This window comes from Gavialis gangeticus, unplaced genomic scaffold (assembly GCF_001723915.1).
Source record: "Gavialis gangeticus isolate Ggan-Ray unplaced genomic scaffold, GavGan_comp1, whole genome shotgun sequence".
Taxonomy (NCBI): Eukaryota; Metazoa; Chordata; order Crocodylia; family Gavialidae; genus Gavialis; species Gavialis gangeticus.
The window spans coordinates 13,404,216-13,417,640 of record NW_017729008.1 but is presented as its reverse complement, the minus strand read 5'-3'; the positions used below and the strand labels follow the sequence as shown (position 1 = coordinate 13,417,640).

Here is a 13,425-nt window from a genome sequence, read left to right as displayed (position 1 = left end):
GGCGGGAGCGCGGCTGCCCGGCGGCGCCGTCGGGGGAGCACGCGGCAGTTGCCGCGCCTCGCTGCGCCCCTTCCTGCTGCGTTGCCGCGGGGTCAGGCACCGGGTGTCGGCTGCAGCCGAGGCTGAGACTACGGGGCGAGCGCCGGCTGCTGCTGCGGCGGCCGGAGCCGGAGCTTCCTGGCTTGAGGGTCTCGCTGCTCCGCGCAGGGCAGAGCCATCCCCGGGCTCAGCGCGGAGTTTTACCCCGTGGGCAGAGTGGTGTCCACTGCGGGGTTTGCCTTGCTCTGGAGCGGGGGCCTGGCTACGATCTCTGGAGCCTATGCGCTGCTTGCAGATGTTAGAAAAGCCCCGCTTTACCAGAAGAAGCGGCGCGTTCGCCTGGTCTGGCTCTGCAGCGTCCAGAGAGACCGGGCGCTTCAGCGGGGCTTTTACCACCTTTGTCTAAAGCGGAGTCAATCCGCTATTAGCGCCCCAAAGCCCCACTAAAGCGCCTGATCTTTACAGATGTGGACCAAGCCGGGTCCAGCTAACTGCCTCTTTTAGGCATGCACTGGGCTTCGTGCCAAGATTAAAGTAAAGCGCCTTTTTTTGTTCAAGTTTGCAAGCAGCCATCCTGGCAACCTTTTATTACAGCTGCTGTGGTTCCCCTGCTTTACCTGTGGCAGCTCAGGGTGCCAAGACTGACACTCATCTTGAAGGGGAAGGTTTGGATAGGGGTGGTCCTGCCTCAGGTGCCATCTGGAGGTCCCTGCCAGCCCACCTCCCCATCAGTCTATGATTTGTTTTTAAACAGCTGGGACCAAATGCTGACACATTTAGCTGTGTTGAGTAACACCACTGTGCAAATGGTATCTGCCATACCAATGGTGCTGTTCACTGAGAGAGTTGATCACCAGCAAAAGTGTCATCAACAGATATTTTGTTTGGAAAGTCAACTTTTTCATACTTACCAAAATAGATAATTTTGTCTTGAAATGTGTGCAGAACGTTCTAAATGTTGTGACAACAGCTGATCTCTTTTCAGAGTCCATTTTGGTTAGTGTGCCTTAAAGAACAAAGCTGTTTGTTTTGTGAGAGAAGTATTTTTTGAAGATCTGTCTGTGAGCAACAAAATGTATTATGACCAGGGATCTACCTAAATCTTTCCCCAAGCATCCCCTTTCCCTCTCCTGCTGCTGATTGGCCAAGGGCCCCCCTGGCCCTGCTGCTTGCCACTTGCTCCGGATCAGCTGGGAGGCAAAAACTGCAATTTTAAATAGGCTGCGGTTTTGCTTCCTGGCGGATCAGCAGTGGTGGGACCGCTGGCACCCCTCAGTCAATCAGTGGCTGGAGGCAAAAACCACAGCATATTTAAAACTCTGGTTTTTGCCCCACGGCTGATCAGGAATATGCAGCAGGGCCTCTGGGGTCCTCCAACCAATCAGCGGGAGGGGAAGGGGGGAACAAAAATAGCAAGATTAAAGGAGTCGCTGTACTTCCGGTGCGATTTAGGTAGATCCCTAGTTATGACTAGTGTAACTTGCTGGCATCAGCATCCCCTGTGAATACAGCACTTGATCTTAGCCCACAAGAGGCCAAGAAGCTGTGGAACAAATATAAGTAGCTCTATTAACCTGAGAGCAGAATTTGATCCTACAAAATAAGCAAATTGTAAACAACATTCATGTAGTTTCTATAAAATAATAAACAAGGGTCTTTTGGCTAAATAACAGCTACTCAGATCTCTTGGTAGGAATTTTTTTTGCATTTTACAGTTATGATTTCATAGGGGTAGTTTTACAATTTAATTGTCTATTTTTTGGCAGCTGTTCAAGAAAAAAGGCATTTCAAATAACCAAGTCCTTTATCCCCATACTGGAATGGCTACCTAACTACAGAGTGAAGGAATGGCTAATTAGTGATATCATCTCTGGTATCAGTACAGGGCTTGTAGCTACTTTACAAGGTAAGCTGTGGCTAGATTGTTTCTTTGTTATTAATAAGAAGCTAGATACGTTGTATGGACATGCCCATAACTATTTCTTATGCTTTATACTGCACACATCAAGTTAAACATGTATGACTTAAAATATCCATATGAAGACCATTGCCATTGAATATTATTTATTAATACTGTGCAGTAAATGATTGATTTGCTTAATTTTGCCTCTTTCTTGTTATTTAGCATTGGTTAACATATTCCAGTTTCCTTGAATTTGTTACTGTAATATAATTGATTAGTATCTCTCTTAATTTTCCTCTATGGACATATTGTGAGTATTTAATTATTGAAATACATTACCTACCTGCAGTTGATCAGGCATAGTATTAGCACTGTTCCACAATTAGTTGATCATGCAAGCATTTCCACAAGTCTTTAAAAATGTAAATGAGATTTCCTGCAAAAAATCATGAACACAAATCTTTTAAACTTTATTTTTATAGTGTTATTGCCAGTAAATTATTAAATGTTTGCTCAAACAATCAGAAAAGAGCCATTGCCATGGTCAAGCTTTAAAAACTAATATTCACAAAACATACTTTACATAATTCACTTAGACTGATATAAGGAAGAATTTTCCCAACTATTTGAGTTGGTCTAATAAAAGATATCGGATTTACCCAAAGAACCTTGTCTGCCTATGTCCTTAGACCAACACGGCTACAACCTACACCCCTTAGACTGATTTAATACATTGATCAATAGTAGAGAGAAGCAGAACAGTGATAAAATTTGCAGAGGATACAATGGAACCTAGGTTAATCAAGACCAGAGACGGAACTCCAAAATGACATCACTATGAGTCTCATTCTCCTCTCTGAGGCACCTGATACTGGCCACTTTCAAAGACAAAATTAAATGGACTATTGATCTGATAGTAATTCCCATGGGTGGACCTGTCACCTACTCCAGATCATTGTATAGATCTTTCCTATCCTATAAGGACATAAAGTTATTTTCCTGGTTACTTCTCTTATGACAAAAGGTGCTGTGTGGATCCAATATCTGTGTAGGAGAAATAGTGGAAACTCAGCATGTGAGCCTGCAAGTACGGACTCTTGATTTGTATTGCCCTTCTGGCCTCCCACCAGCTACAGTGGTATGGCCAGACCATTTTTTTGTTTTGTAAATCTGGTAGTACCTTTTGATGCTTCTAAAAAGGGAAGTGTAGAAGTTGTCAATGGGAGTTAATGCTGCCTGAAACGGTATTAGCTATCTGCATATTTTACTGCACAATTCTAGGGCTGGAAAGCAAACATGACATTTAGGATAACTTTCCAAGCTCTGTTTACTGTCCCCCCCCTCCACTTTTTCAATGGAGCTGATGGGTCAAACAAGTTGGTGTATCTACACATGCACTTTAATGCACATTAGCCTATTTTAATGCGCATTAAAGCATCACTGGAAAAATGCTGTTTAGTTAATGTGCATTAAGACAAGCTAATGCACATTTTCATAGTACCTCACAATGGAGGTACTAGATTTAATGAGCATTAACTTAAGTGCATCAATGCACGTGTAGACATGCCCACAGACTTGGAAATGTGGAGGAAATGTTATTGTGCAGGGGTAAAAATCTTGTATAACTGCTTCTCTGCTCTTCAAGGGAGATAATCCTGACCTTTATTATTAATTTAGGATCTAATTAGTAAAAACCAACATTTTAAAATATTAGGTGTCTAAATGTATGGTTACATACCTAAAAGAATTGCCTGAGTTTCAGAAGTCCTAAACATTGGCATCTCCCAGTAAAGTAAATGGACACCCAATTTGAAAATCCCAGCTATAAGTTAGGCCCTTTGCATAAATCCTTCTTCCCAAGTGCAATGGCACATCAGCCACTTTCACAGCAGTTCCCTTGTTGAACCTCACTAGGCCCTCACAAAACACTTCTGCTTCATGCCAAATTGCAGGTATAATTGGTGTTACTTACAAATCTAACTACCCAAATGGCACTCAGAGGGTGCATTTACATGAGACACTTAATGCTGAATTGCCTAATTAGCTCTGCAGTAAAGCATCACCTGTTTACACGTGTGGAGTTATTAGGCTGAAGTAAACTAAGTAACTCTGCCATAGGTTACTACTGCCAGATACAAGTATTATCCTACAGTGGAGTTATTTACTCCACCACAACACATGTGTAGACATAGTTGGGGCTAGCTGGGGTATGAGGATGTTTCAGTGTGGGGGCTGCCTTTTAGCTAGCCCTTCTGAAGTGTTTTAGCTAGCCTTAACTCTCTGCAGTACATTGAGCTGAATCAGAACAGCCTCAGGCTAGCAGGCTGACCCCCGGGGCTTCCTGGTAGTCAGGGCTGCACAGCTCTGGCTCAGTGTGCTGCGGTCCAGGATGTTGTTTCTGGGAGCAATACATTCTGGTGCAAACTGTGCTGGATCTTATTGTATCATATTAATATTCATGCAAAGATGTGCCTAGAATGGTGTAAAGCAGAAGTTTGCAAATTCATGCGTGCAAGTGAATTACAGGTGAAAAATACAAATTTCAAATATGTCTGGAAAAAGAAGATACCTTTTTTAATGTGGCTCATTATTTGGCAAAATATTAGTCTGTTGTGGAGTCTGTAACATAAAACACTGTGAATATGTGATTTCAGGTTTGGCATATGCTTTACTGGTTGCTGTTCCTGTTGGATATGGTCTCTACTCTGCCTTTTTTCCTATCCTGACATACTTTTTCCTGGGAACATCAAGGCACATCTCAGTTGGTAACTGCATCTTTTTCAGAATGCATACCCTTACTGTGAACATAAATATTTTGTGTGAGGCAGTCACTTTTGAATTGCATTCTCTGTGTTTTGTGCTTTCACACTGGCAGGTTATTGAGGTTTAAAACTATTTTGCTTAGTGCAGAGGGTTGTACATAAAGCTTTACTTCATGTGTATCTGTGCATAGCCTCTGCCTGTGTTTGTGCTGGAGTCCAAGAGCCTTGTGTTTTGCTGCATAGCATGTGAAGAGTTGCAGAATCAAGGCCATAGCAGGAACTGAAAAATTAACTCTGGATACATTTATGAACAGACACTTTATCTGTTAACTCAAGTTCAACATGATTAAAGCAGAACTCTTAATCTTCCCTCATGAGTCCTCCTTGCTATCTCTTTTCTCCATCTTGGACAACACCATAATCCTGCCTGTCACTCAAGCCTACAATTGGGATGCCTACTCAGACTTCTCTCTAGGCCCTTACGTCCAGGCTGTGTGTAAACTTTGCCAATTCTTTCCACATTATCTCTTCAAGACATGGTCTTTCCTATCTGTCCACACAGGTAAGATTTTCATCTAAGCTCTCATCTTGCATCTCGATTACTGTGCTTCCTTTTCTCTAGCCTTGACAGATTCCATCTTAACATCTTCATACCCATCCAGAATGCTGCTGAAAAGATTGTTTTCATACCCAATCATCTTTACTTTTTTACATCTCTCTGGGCATGTCTATATGAGATGCTTAATGTGCAGTAGATTAATTCTACTGCGCATAAGAGTGTCCTGACAAAAAAACTGTGTTAATGTAGAATTAGTCTACTGCACAGTAAGCATCACAAAAAGACCATGCACCATTGCTATAGCACATTAACATCTGCTCCTATATAGTACCTCGTATTAGAGGTACTAAACTTAATGCACATGTAGATGTGCCCTTCTTGCATTCCTCCACTAACTTGCCCTTCTCTATTATGTCCCCTTTTCCGACATAAGCGGTCTTCACATCCTCTCGTCACCCTACCTGTCATGTCTCATTTGGTATCATGATACTGACTCCTTTTTCCACTTGGCTCAGGGTTCTAGCCTCCATTGCTTACTTGTTACATTTTCAAAAAAATCACCTTTACTTTTTTTCCCGATGCAGGCTCTTTCACTTGGAGAGAGTTCTCTATGAATGTAAGCAATTTTAGTTCATTTGCTCCTTCAGAGCCCTCCTCTGTAATGGCTATAAAACACTGATAATATTTAGGCTACTCTGGGTTGATACTACAGTCTTGCATGTTGACCAGTATTGTCTCCTTGTTTCCTTACGCTTCCTTATAAGATTGGCTGTAGCCACATGTTCTCTTCCTTGTTATGCTTACACTGTAAGGTTTGTGGGACAAGATCTCTCTTCGTACTGTATTTGCAGTGTATATGGTTCCTAGGTACTTCAGTTAGATAAATACTATAATAATAAATTGGCCCTGATATAAATGTTTTAATTGCCTAATATAGAACTGCTTATCTTATCTTACAAATACTTTGATTTTGTGATGTATGGAAGGCCAACATATATACTGTTTATCTTCTCAGGACCTTTTCCTGTGGTCAGTTTGATGGTGGGATCTGTTGTGCTGAGCATGGCACCTGATGAAAATTTCCTCCTAGTTAGCAGTAATACCACAGGGCTTAACAAAACACTGATAGACACTGAATCCAGAGATGCACAGAGAGTATTAATTGCCAGTACTGTCACGTTTCTGGTTGGAATTATACAGGTAATATAACTGGCTTGTAGGCTCAGGTTTATACTGCTTTTACTTTATTAAATAATTGGTAAGAATGCAAAGAGAAACAGTATTTTAGGGGAATATGTTACTTTTCCCATAATAAAACATACAGGAAGGGGAACATCACCCTGAAATCTCCATGCTTTTCAAATGACGGGCAGCCCCAACATGTTTCAGTGGTATGTGGTAATATGCCAAAATTATTCTTTTCCCCAATTTTCTATGGAAGAGCACAGAAGCAGATTCTGCCACTGTTCTGTGTGCACAGCTCCCCGTGAAATCAGGTCACAAAACAAGCACACAATGAGGCTTGGATAGCTTTGTATAAAAGAAGGGTTTTCAGATTTTTCAAACTCTTAAAGGGATCAAGTGGTGATACTATTACACTGAACATTATTTTACTCCATGGATAACTCCACATGCTTTGTTGTGACTGTAGCTACTGTAAGCTACCATCACTGGAAGTAAACATTTCAGTCCGGCACAATCTGTTGCCATCTGAACTCTTCCTAGGCAGACAGCCTCCTACACGGGATCAAATCCTAAACGTTTTGTAATTTCATTGTTGCATTGATTTACTGCTTAGTAAGTTGTTTGCTTTTTTCCTGATGATTTTCCCAGCTTGTGCTTGGAGCCCTTCAGATTGGTTTCATTGTGAGGTACCTTGCGGATCCACTGGTGGGAGGATTCACAACTGCAGCTGCTTTTCAAGTGTTTGTTTCACAACTGAAAATAGTCTTAAATGTTTCAACCAAAAACTATAATGGGATCCTTTCCATAATATATGTAAGTATACCTGGCTAATTTGCTTTCATTTTGTGGCAGAAATTCTCCATAGCAGTTTTCCTTTTTTTTTTTCCCCAATCTCTTGCTTCCACTTCATGTAGAAGTGGCTCACATAATAGAATGTAGGGAATACGGGGGGGGTGGTTATCCAGAACTTGAGCCTGCTCTCATTAAAATCAATGGGTGTTTGGTTGTAATTTATTTGGAGGGGCCTATAGGTAGCTGCTTTGCCTGCCTGTAAGGCAGATGGCTTATTTCCCTAATGTAGGCATGGCTCAGTGGTGCACCTAGTCTCTTTCAGGTCCAGTTTTATTTCTCAACTTAACTTCAGAAAAACATCAAACAAAACAGTCCCTCTATCAACCCTGGGCTACTGCTCCTTGAGTGTACCATCTTTTCTGTTCCCTACTTTGTGGAACTTGCAGGCACTTGTGTACCTCTGACAGCCATCTCCTGCTGCTCAGACAGCTGACCATATCATCTATGAATGCCATTAGGGCCCTCTTTTGGGCACCCAAGGTCCTATTGACATTGACCATTCTGTCTGTAGCTGACTTTCTGGTCCACATGCTTCCAGCATATGAGTGTGGTGATACTTGCTTCATCATCATCAGCCCTTTAGAGCAGGAGGGGTGGCAGCGGCAGCAGGACACAGAGCTGGGGGACTTGCATGCAGTGGCACAGGGTGGTGGATGGTGGTGGCAGCGGTGGCTGCATGCAAGTTCGCCCCACCCCACGTCCAGCCGGTTGGGCAGCACCTGTGCAGTCTGCAGAAGGAAACCACTGCCCTCACCCCCCACGGCCCTGCTCCTGGGAGACAGCAGTGCGGGATGGTGAGTGGTGGCGCTCCATCCTTGCTCGCCCACGCACACCCCCTAGCCTCTTCCCAATTACCCCTGGGGTACACATACTCCCGATTGACAACCCCTGCTTTAGAGGAACCATCTTGCTGCTTCCCAGCTGGATCTAATAACTGCATGGCTGGGGGGTCCCTGTGACTTCCAAATGGCAGGTGGATCTGTTAGCTACAGTTCTTAATCTGAAGAACACTTCTTCACCTTCCTTCTTTTTATAACATGTTACAGGGCTGGTCTTAGAGCCAGGTTTATTTGTTTTCAGTCTCTTGAGAGAAAGTACAGTGCAGTAAGAAGAGACTATTTGGATATGGTAGTGCAGCCAGATTAATACAAGTGAAGACAATAAAGTACAGAATGATCTGCAGAGACAGATAAATACAGTTCTCTTCTAGTGCTAGGGGCTTATATTTTTGGAGGGAAAGGTCTTGAGTTCTATCCCTGTTGATGACAATGAAGTCTCTTTGACTATGTGCTAGTAATGGTGTGGTCCTACGCAATCAAGTGAACTTCTAAAAGACAGGTGATATACTGTACTCAATTCTTGTTTTATTTTGAAAACAATATCACAAAGTTAACCTAAATGGTTTATTAATGCACTTGAAAGTATAGCTAAATGGAAATTCAAGAGCAATTAGGAACTAAATCTTCCCAGCAGATCAATAGGGTATATCTTGGAATTCTCTTGATTCATAAGAATCTCTTGAGAGTGTCATGAAAACTCTGATTCTTTAGAGAGACCTTTAAAAAAAACTTCAGCCTGCTTCCCTGAAATTAACAAGACCTTTGTTACTGACTTCAGTGGGAGGCAGGTTGAGTTCAAATTAGTTATACTGATTTATAGAATCATAGAAAATTAGGGTTAGAAGGGACCTCAGGAGATAATCTCATCCAACGCCCTGCTCAAAGCAGAACCATCCCCAACTAGATCATCTCAGCCAAAGCTTTGTCTTAAAAAGGTCTTAAAAACCTCCAAGGATGGAGATTCCACAACCTCCCTGGGTAACTTGTTCCAGTGTTTTATTACCCTCCTAATGAGAGTTTCGTAATATCTAACCTAAACTTCCCTTGTTGCACCTTGAGACCATTGCACCTTGTTCTGGCATCTGCCATCACTGAAAACAGTCTAGCTCCATCCATTCACCTAGTTAAAGTTTGCTATTAAATCGCCTCTCAGTCTTCCCTTTTCCAGACTAAATAAGTTCAGTTCCCTCAGCCTCTCCTCATATATCTTGTTTTCCGGCCCCTAACCATTTTCATAGCCATCTGGACTCTCTCCAATTTGCCCACAACCCTTCTATACTGGAGGGTGCAAAACTGGACACAAGACTTCAGATGTGGCCTCACTAGTGCCAAATAGAGGGGAAGAATAATTTCTTTCGATCTGCTGACAGTGCTCCTACTAATGCAGCCCAGTATGCCATCAGCCTTCTTGGCAACAATGGCTAACTGGTTGATATTCAGCTTATTGTCCACTGTAACCCCCAGGTCCTTTTCTACAGACCTGCTGCTTAGCCAGTTGGTTTCCAGCCTCTAGAAGTGCATGGGATTGTTCCATCCCAAGTGCCTGCACTTTGCATTTATTCTTAATGAACTTCATGAGATTTCTTTTGGCCCAATCCTCCAATTTGTCTTGGTCTCTCTGAATCCTAGTCCTACTCTCCAGTGTATCTACTACTCCCCCCTACAGTTTGGTGTCATCTGCAAACCTGCTGAGGGTCCACTATATCCAATCTTCCAGATTGTTGATGAAGATATTGAACAAAACTGGTTCCAGGACTGAACCCTGGGGCACTCCACTTGATTCTGGCTGTCATGTAGACATCGAGCCAATTATTACTACCCTTTGAGCCCGATGATCCAGCCAGTTTTCTACTTTATAGTCCATTCATTCAACCTGTACTTCTTTAGCTTGCTTCCAAGAATGTTGAAGGAGACCATATCAAAAGCCTTGCTAGAGTCAAGGTATATTATGTCCACTGGTGTCCCCGCATCCACAGAACCAGTCATCTCATCATAGAAGGCAGTCAGGTTGGTCAAGCATGACTTGCTGCTGGTGAATCCATGCTGACTGTTTCTAATCATTTTCTTCTCCAAGTGCTTAGAAAGGGATTCCTTGAGGATCTTCTTCATGATTTTACTAGGGACTGAGGTGAGGCTGAACAGGCTGTAGTTCTCCCAATCCTCCTTCTTCCCTTTCTTAAAGATGAGAATTATATTTGCCCTTTTCAAGCCATCTGGGACCTTTCCTGACTGCAACAAGTTTCAAAGATAATGGCCAGTGGCTCTGCAATCACATCTACCAACTCCCTCAGCACCCTTGGGTGCATCGCATCCAGTCCCATGGATTGTATGCATCCAGCTTTTCTAAATAGTTCCTAACCTGTTCTTTCACCATTTTCAGCTGCTCATTTCATCCCCAAACTGTGCTGCCAGGTCCAGTAGTCTGGAAGCCGACCTACAAAAGGCATAGAGTACTTCAGCCTTTTCCACATCATCAGTCACTGGGTTGTCTTCCCCATCAGGAAGGGACCTACACTTTCCCTGAACTTCCTCTTGTTGCTGACATACTTGTAGAAACCCTTCTTGTTAGCCTTCATGTCCCTTGCTAGCTGCAACTCCAATTGTGCTTTGACGTTCCTGGTTTCATCCCTCATGCCCAAGCAAAACTTTTATATTCCTTCCTAGTTGTTCGTCCAAGTTTCTACTTAGTGTAAGCTTTATTTTTGTGATTTTTAGCTCACTGAAGAGTTCCCTGCTAAACTAATCTAGTCTTCTGTCATACTTGCTAGTCTTCCTGTGCATCAGGATGGCTTGTTCCTGAACCCTCAGTAAGGTTTCTTTAAAGTCCAGCCAGCTCTCCTGGACTCCTCTCTCCTCAGACTGACCTCCCAGGAGATCCTGCCCATCAGTCCTGCTTTTCTGAAATCTAGGGTCCTTACTCTGCTGTTCTCCTTCCTTCCTTTCCTCAGGATCTTGAAGTCAGTCATCTTGTGATCACTGTTGCCCACGTTGTCATCCACTACTACATTCCCCACCAGTTCTTCCCTGTTCATGAGCCTCGTTGGCCGCTCCATCACTTGCAATAGGAAGCTGTCCCCAGCACACTCTAAAAACTTCCTGGATTGCCTGTGCACTGTTGTATTGCCCTTCCAACATGTCAGGGTGATTTTGAAGTCCCCTATGAGAACTAGGGCCTGTGATTGGGAAACTTCTGCTAGCTGTTTGAAGAAAAGCTAATCCACCACTTCCTCCTGGTCTGGTGGTCTATAGCAGATTTCCACCACAACATCACTCATGTGGCTCTCCCCTCTGACCCTAACCCAGAGGCTTTCAACTGGCCTATCTCCAGCTTCATACTGGAGCTCTGAACAATCGTACAGCTCTTTTATATAAAGCACAGCTCCTTCTCTTCTCCCCTGCCTGTCCTTTCTGAACAGTGTATACCCATTCATGACAGTGCTCCAGTCATGTGAGCTCCCATCAAGTGTCTGTTATTCCAAACATGTCATAGTTCCATGACTGTCCAAGGACTTCCAATTCTTCCCTGTACTACAACACATTAGGTTTCCAAAATTAATTGGTTTCCAAAAGAGGTCTTACTTCAGCATAGAGAACTTGCTGGTAGTTCTACTTTCTAGACACAGACTCAAAGGAAGGCAAGATAGATTGCCTAATAGAGGCAAGATTGGAAAAAGCTATTCTGTTCAGTCTAGAATAAATTGGCATATAAACCAAAAGTAACAAGATGACTATAACTTGGAGTAACAGGAAGAAAAGGAGAAAAGTAGGCAAAATACTTGGAAAATATTTCTGACAGTAAGGCAAGGTTCTTTGGATGAATCTGATATCTCTTATTAGACCAACTTTAATAGTTGGAAAAAAAATTTAGCAAGCTTTCGGGTTTAAAAACCTTTTGTCAGGCTGAGGAAGTCTCTGCAGTTGGTGTGTGCTCTTCCGGGATGGAATTAATCTTTCCTAACAGTTAAGATATTTTAAACTGTAAATAGGTCTGTATATAAGGCTAGTAACTAATAACTCCCTCATGTGGGACATCTGTGTTTTGATTGGAGAAAGCACAGAGAGTAATCCTAGTATGAAGGTAGGCTAAGTGACCTACCAATTTTTTCCCATCTCTCTCTTTTGTGGTTTTCAAAGGGTTGTACAGCTACCAGAAAGCATTTTAAGGGATTAGTTATTACTCCCAAATACTGCATATTAAAGGTGGAAGAACTGACTTCCTACATTAAAAATCAGTGAGTAGTGTAGCAAGTGAGGTGAGGAGATGTACACAACTGCGTAGAGCAAGAAACTTTGGGTTCTTTTGCCAGTGATTTGTGTTGACCTGACAGATTTTTTTATTTATTTTTTTTAAACTTCTGTACATAGATTCCTAAGTGTACTTAGGAGTTCTAAAACCTAAATTTTAGGTACCTTATCACTTACAATTCACACCTCTGGTTGAATGTGTAGTCACCCCTGTACAATACACTGGGAAACATAGGAAAATTATTGACTATTACTTGTTACCTTTCTCTGGACCAACCCTTTATACACTTATTTATGTAATATTATCTTTATGATTTTCTGAGCATACTTTAAAATTTAAACATTAAAAAATTTAAACACAACAGCTGCTTGCAGACATTAAAAAACAAACAAATGATGCTTTACTTTAAACTCGACATGTTCCTGTGCCAAGTCCAGAACATGCCTAGAAAAGGCATTGCATTAGTTGGACCTAGCCCACCCAACTGATTAAATCAGCTATGAGATAAAAGCACCAAAAAGCCCCACTAAAGCACCTGATCTATACAGATGCTGCAGAGCCAGGTCAAAGTAACACACTGCTTCTTCCAGTAAAACATGTTTTTTGTTTGTGCGGGAGGGGTTTAACATCTGCAAGCAACTGATTTATGTATTTGTAGGCACTACAGTGTGAACTAAAACCATAAGGTCAGTTCTTGCTCTGTTCAATGCAGCAGTGATGCATAGTGATATTGCACACCTATTGCAAGAATTCTTCTAGTCAGGGCTGAGTTCCAGTGGGAAAGTTTGAGCCCCATGAGGTGAGGTGGAGCCATAAAATATGGTAGTATCATACTCTCTGACTGCAAACAGGGGATTGCCAAATCAGACATAAGGCTGGAAGAGACCTCATTGGGCACGTCCACACATGCAAGCACATGCACTTGCAGCAGCTCAAATAGAAGCGTTGCACATTTTGAGCCGGGGCTTTTTGCTTCAGTGCACGTGCTCAGACATGCACTTTGTTGTGGAGCAAATTGTGCCACTTGGGGCACAATAACC

The 13,425-nt window shown here is 42.5% G+C and overlaps 1 protein-coding gene across 1 annotated transcript in view; it reads left to right on the top strand.

Moving 5' to 3' along the window:
* Window positions 1-319: 319 nt before the first annotated feature.
* Window positions 320-13,425, top strand: part of SLC26A4 (solute carrier family 26 member 4) — a 53,379-nt gene continuing 40,273 nt past the window's right edge. Inside the window, exons 1-5 of the mRNA XM_019509327.1 lie at window positions 320-381; window positions 1,806-1,945; window positions 4,597-4,707; window positions 6,279-6,463; window positions 7,097-7,261. Of these exons, the coding sequence (XP_019364872.1) occupies window positions 320-381; window positions 1,806-1,945; window positions 4,597-4,707; window positions 6,279-6,463; window positions 7,097-7,261 (663 nt within the window). The remainder of the gene's footprint in view (window positions 382-1,805; window positions 1,946-4,596; window positions 4,708-6,278; window positions 6,464-7,096; window positions 7,262-13,425) is intronic.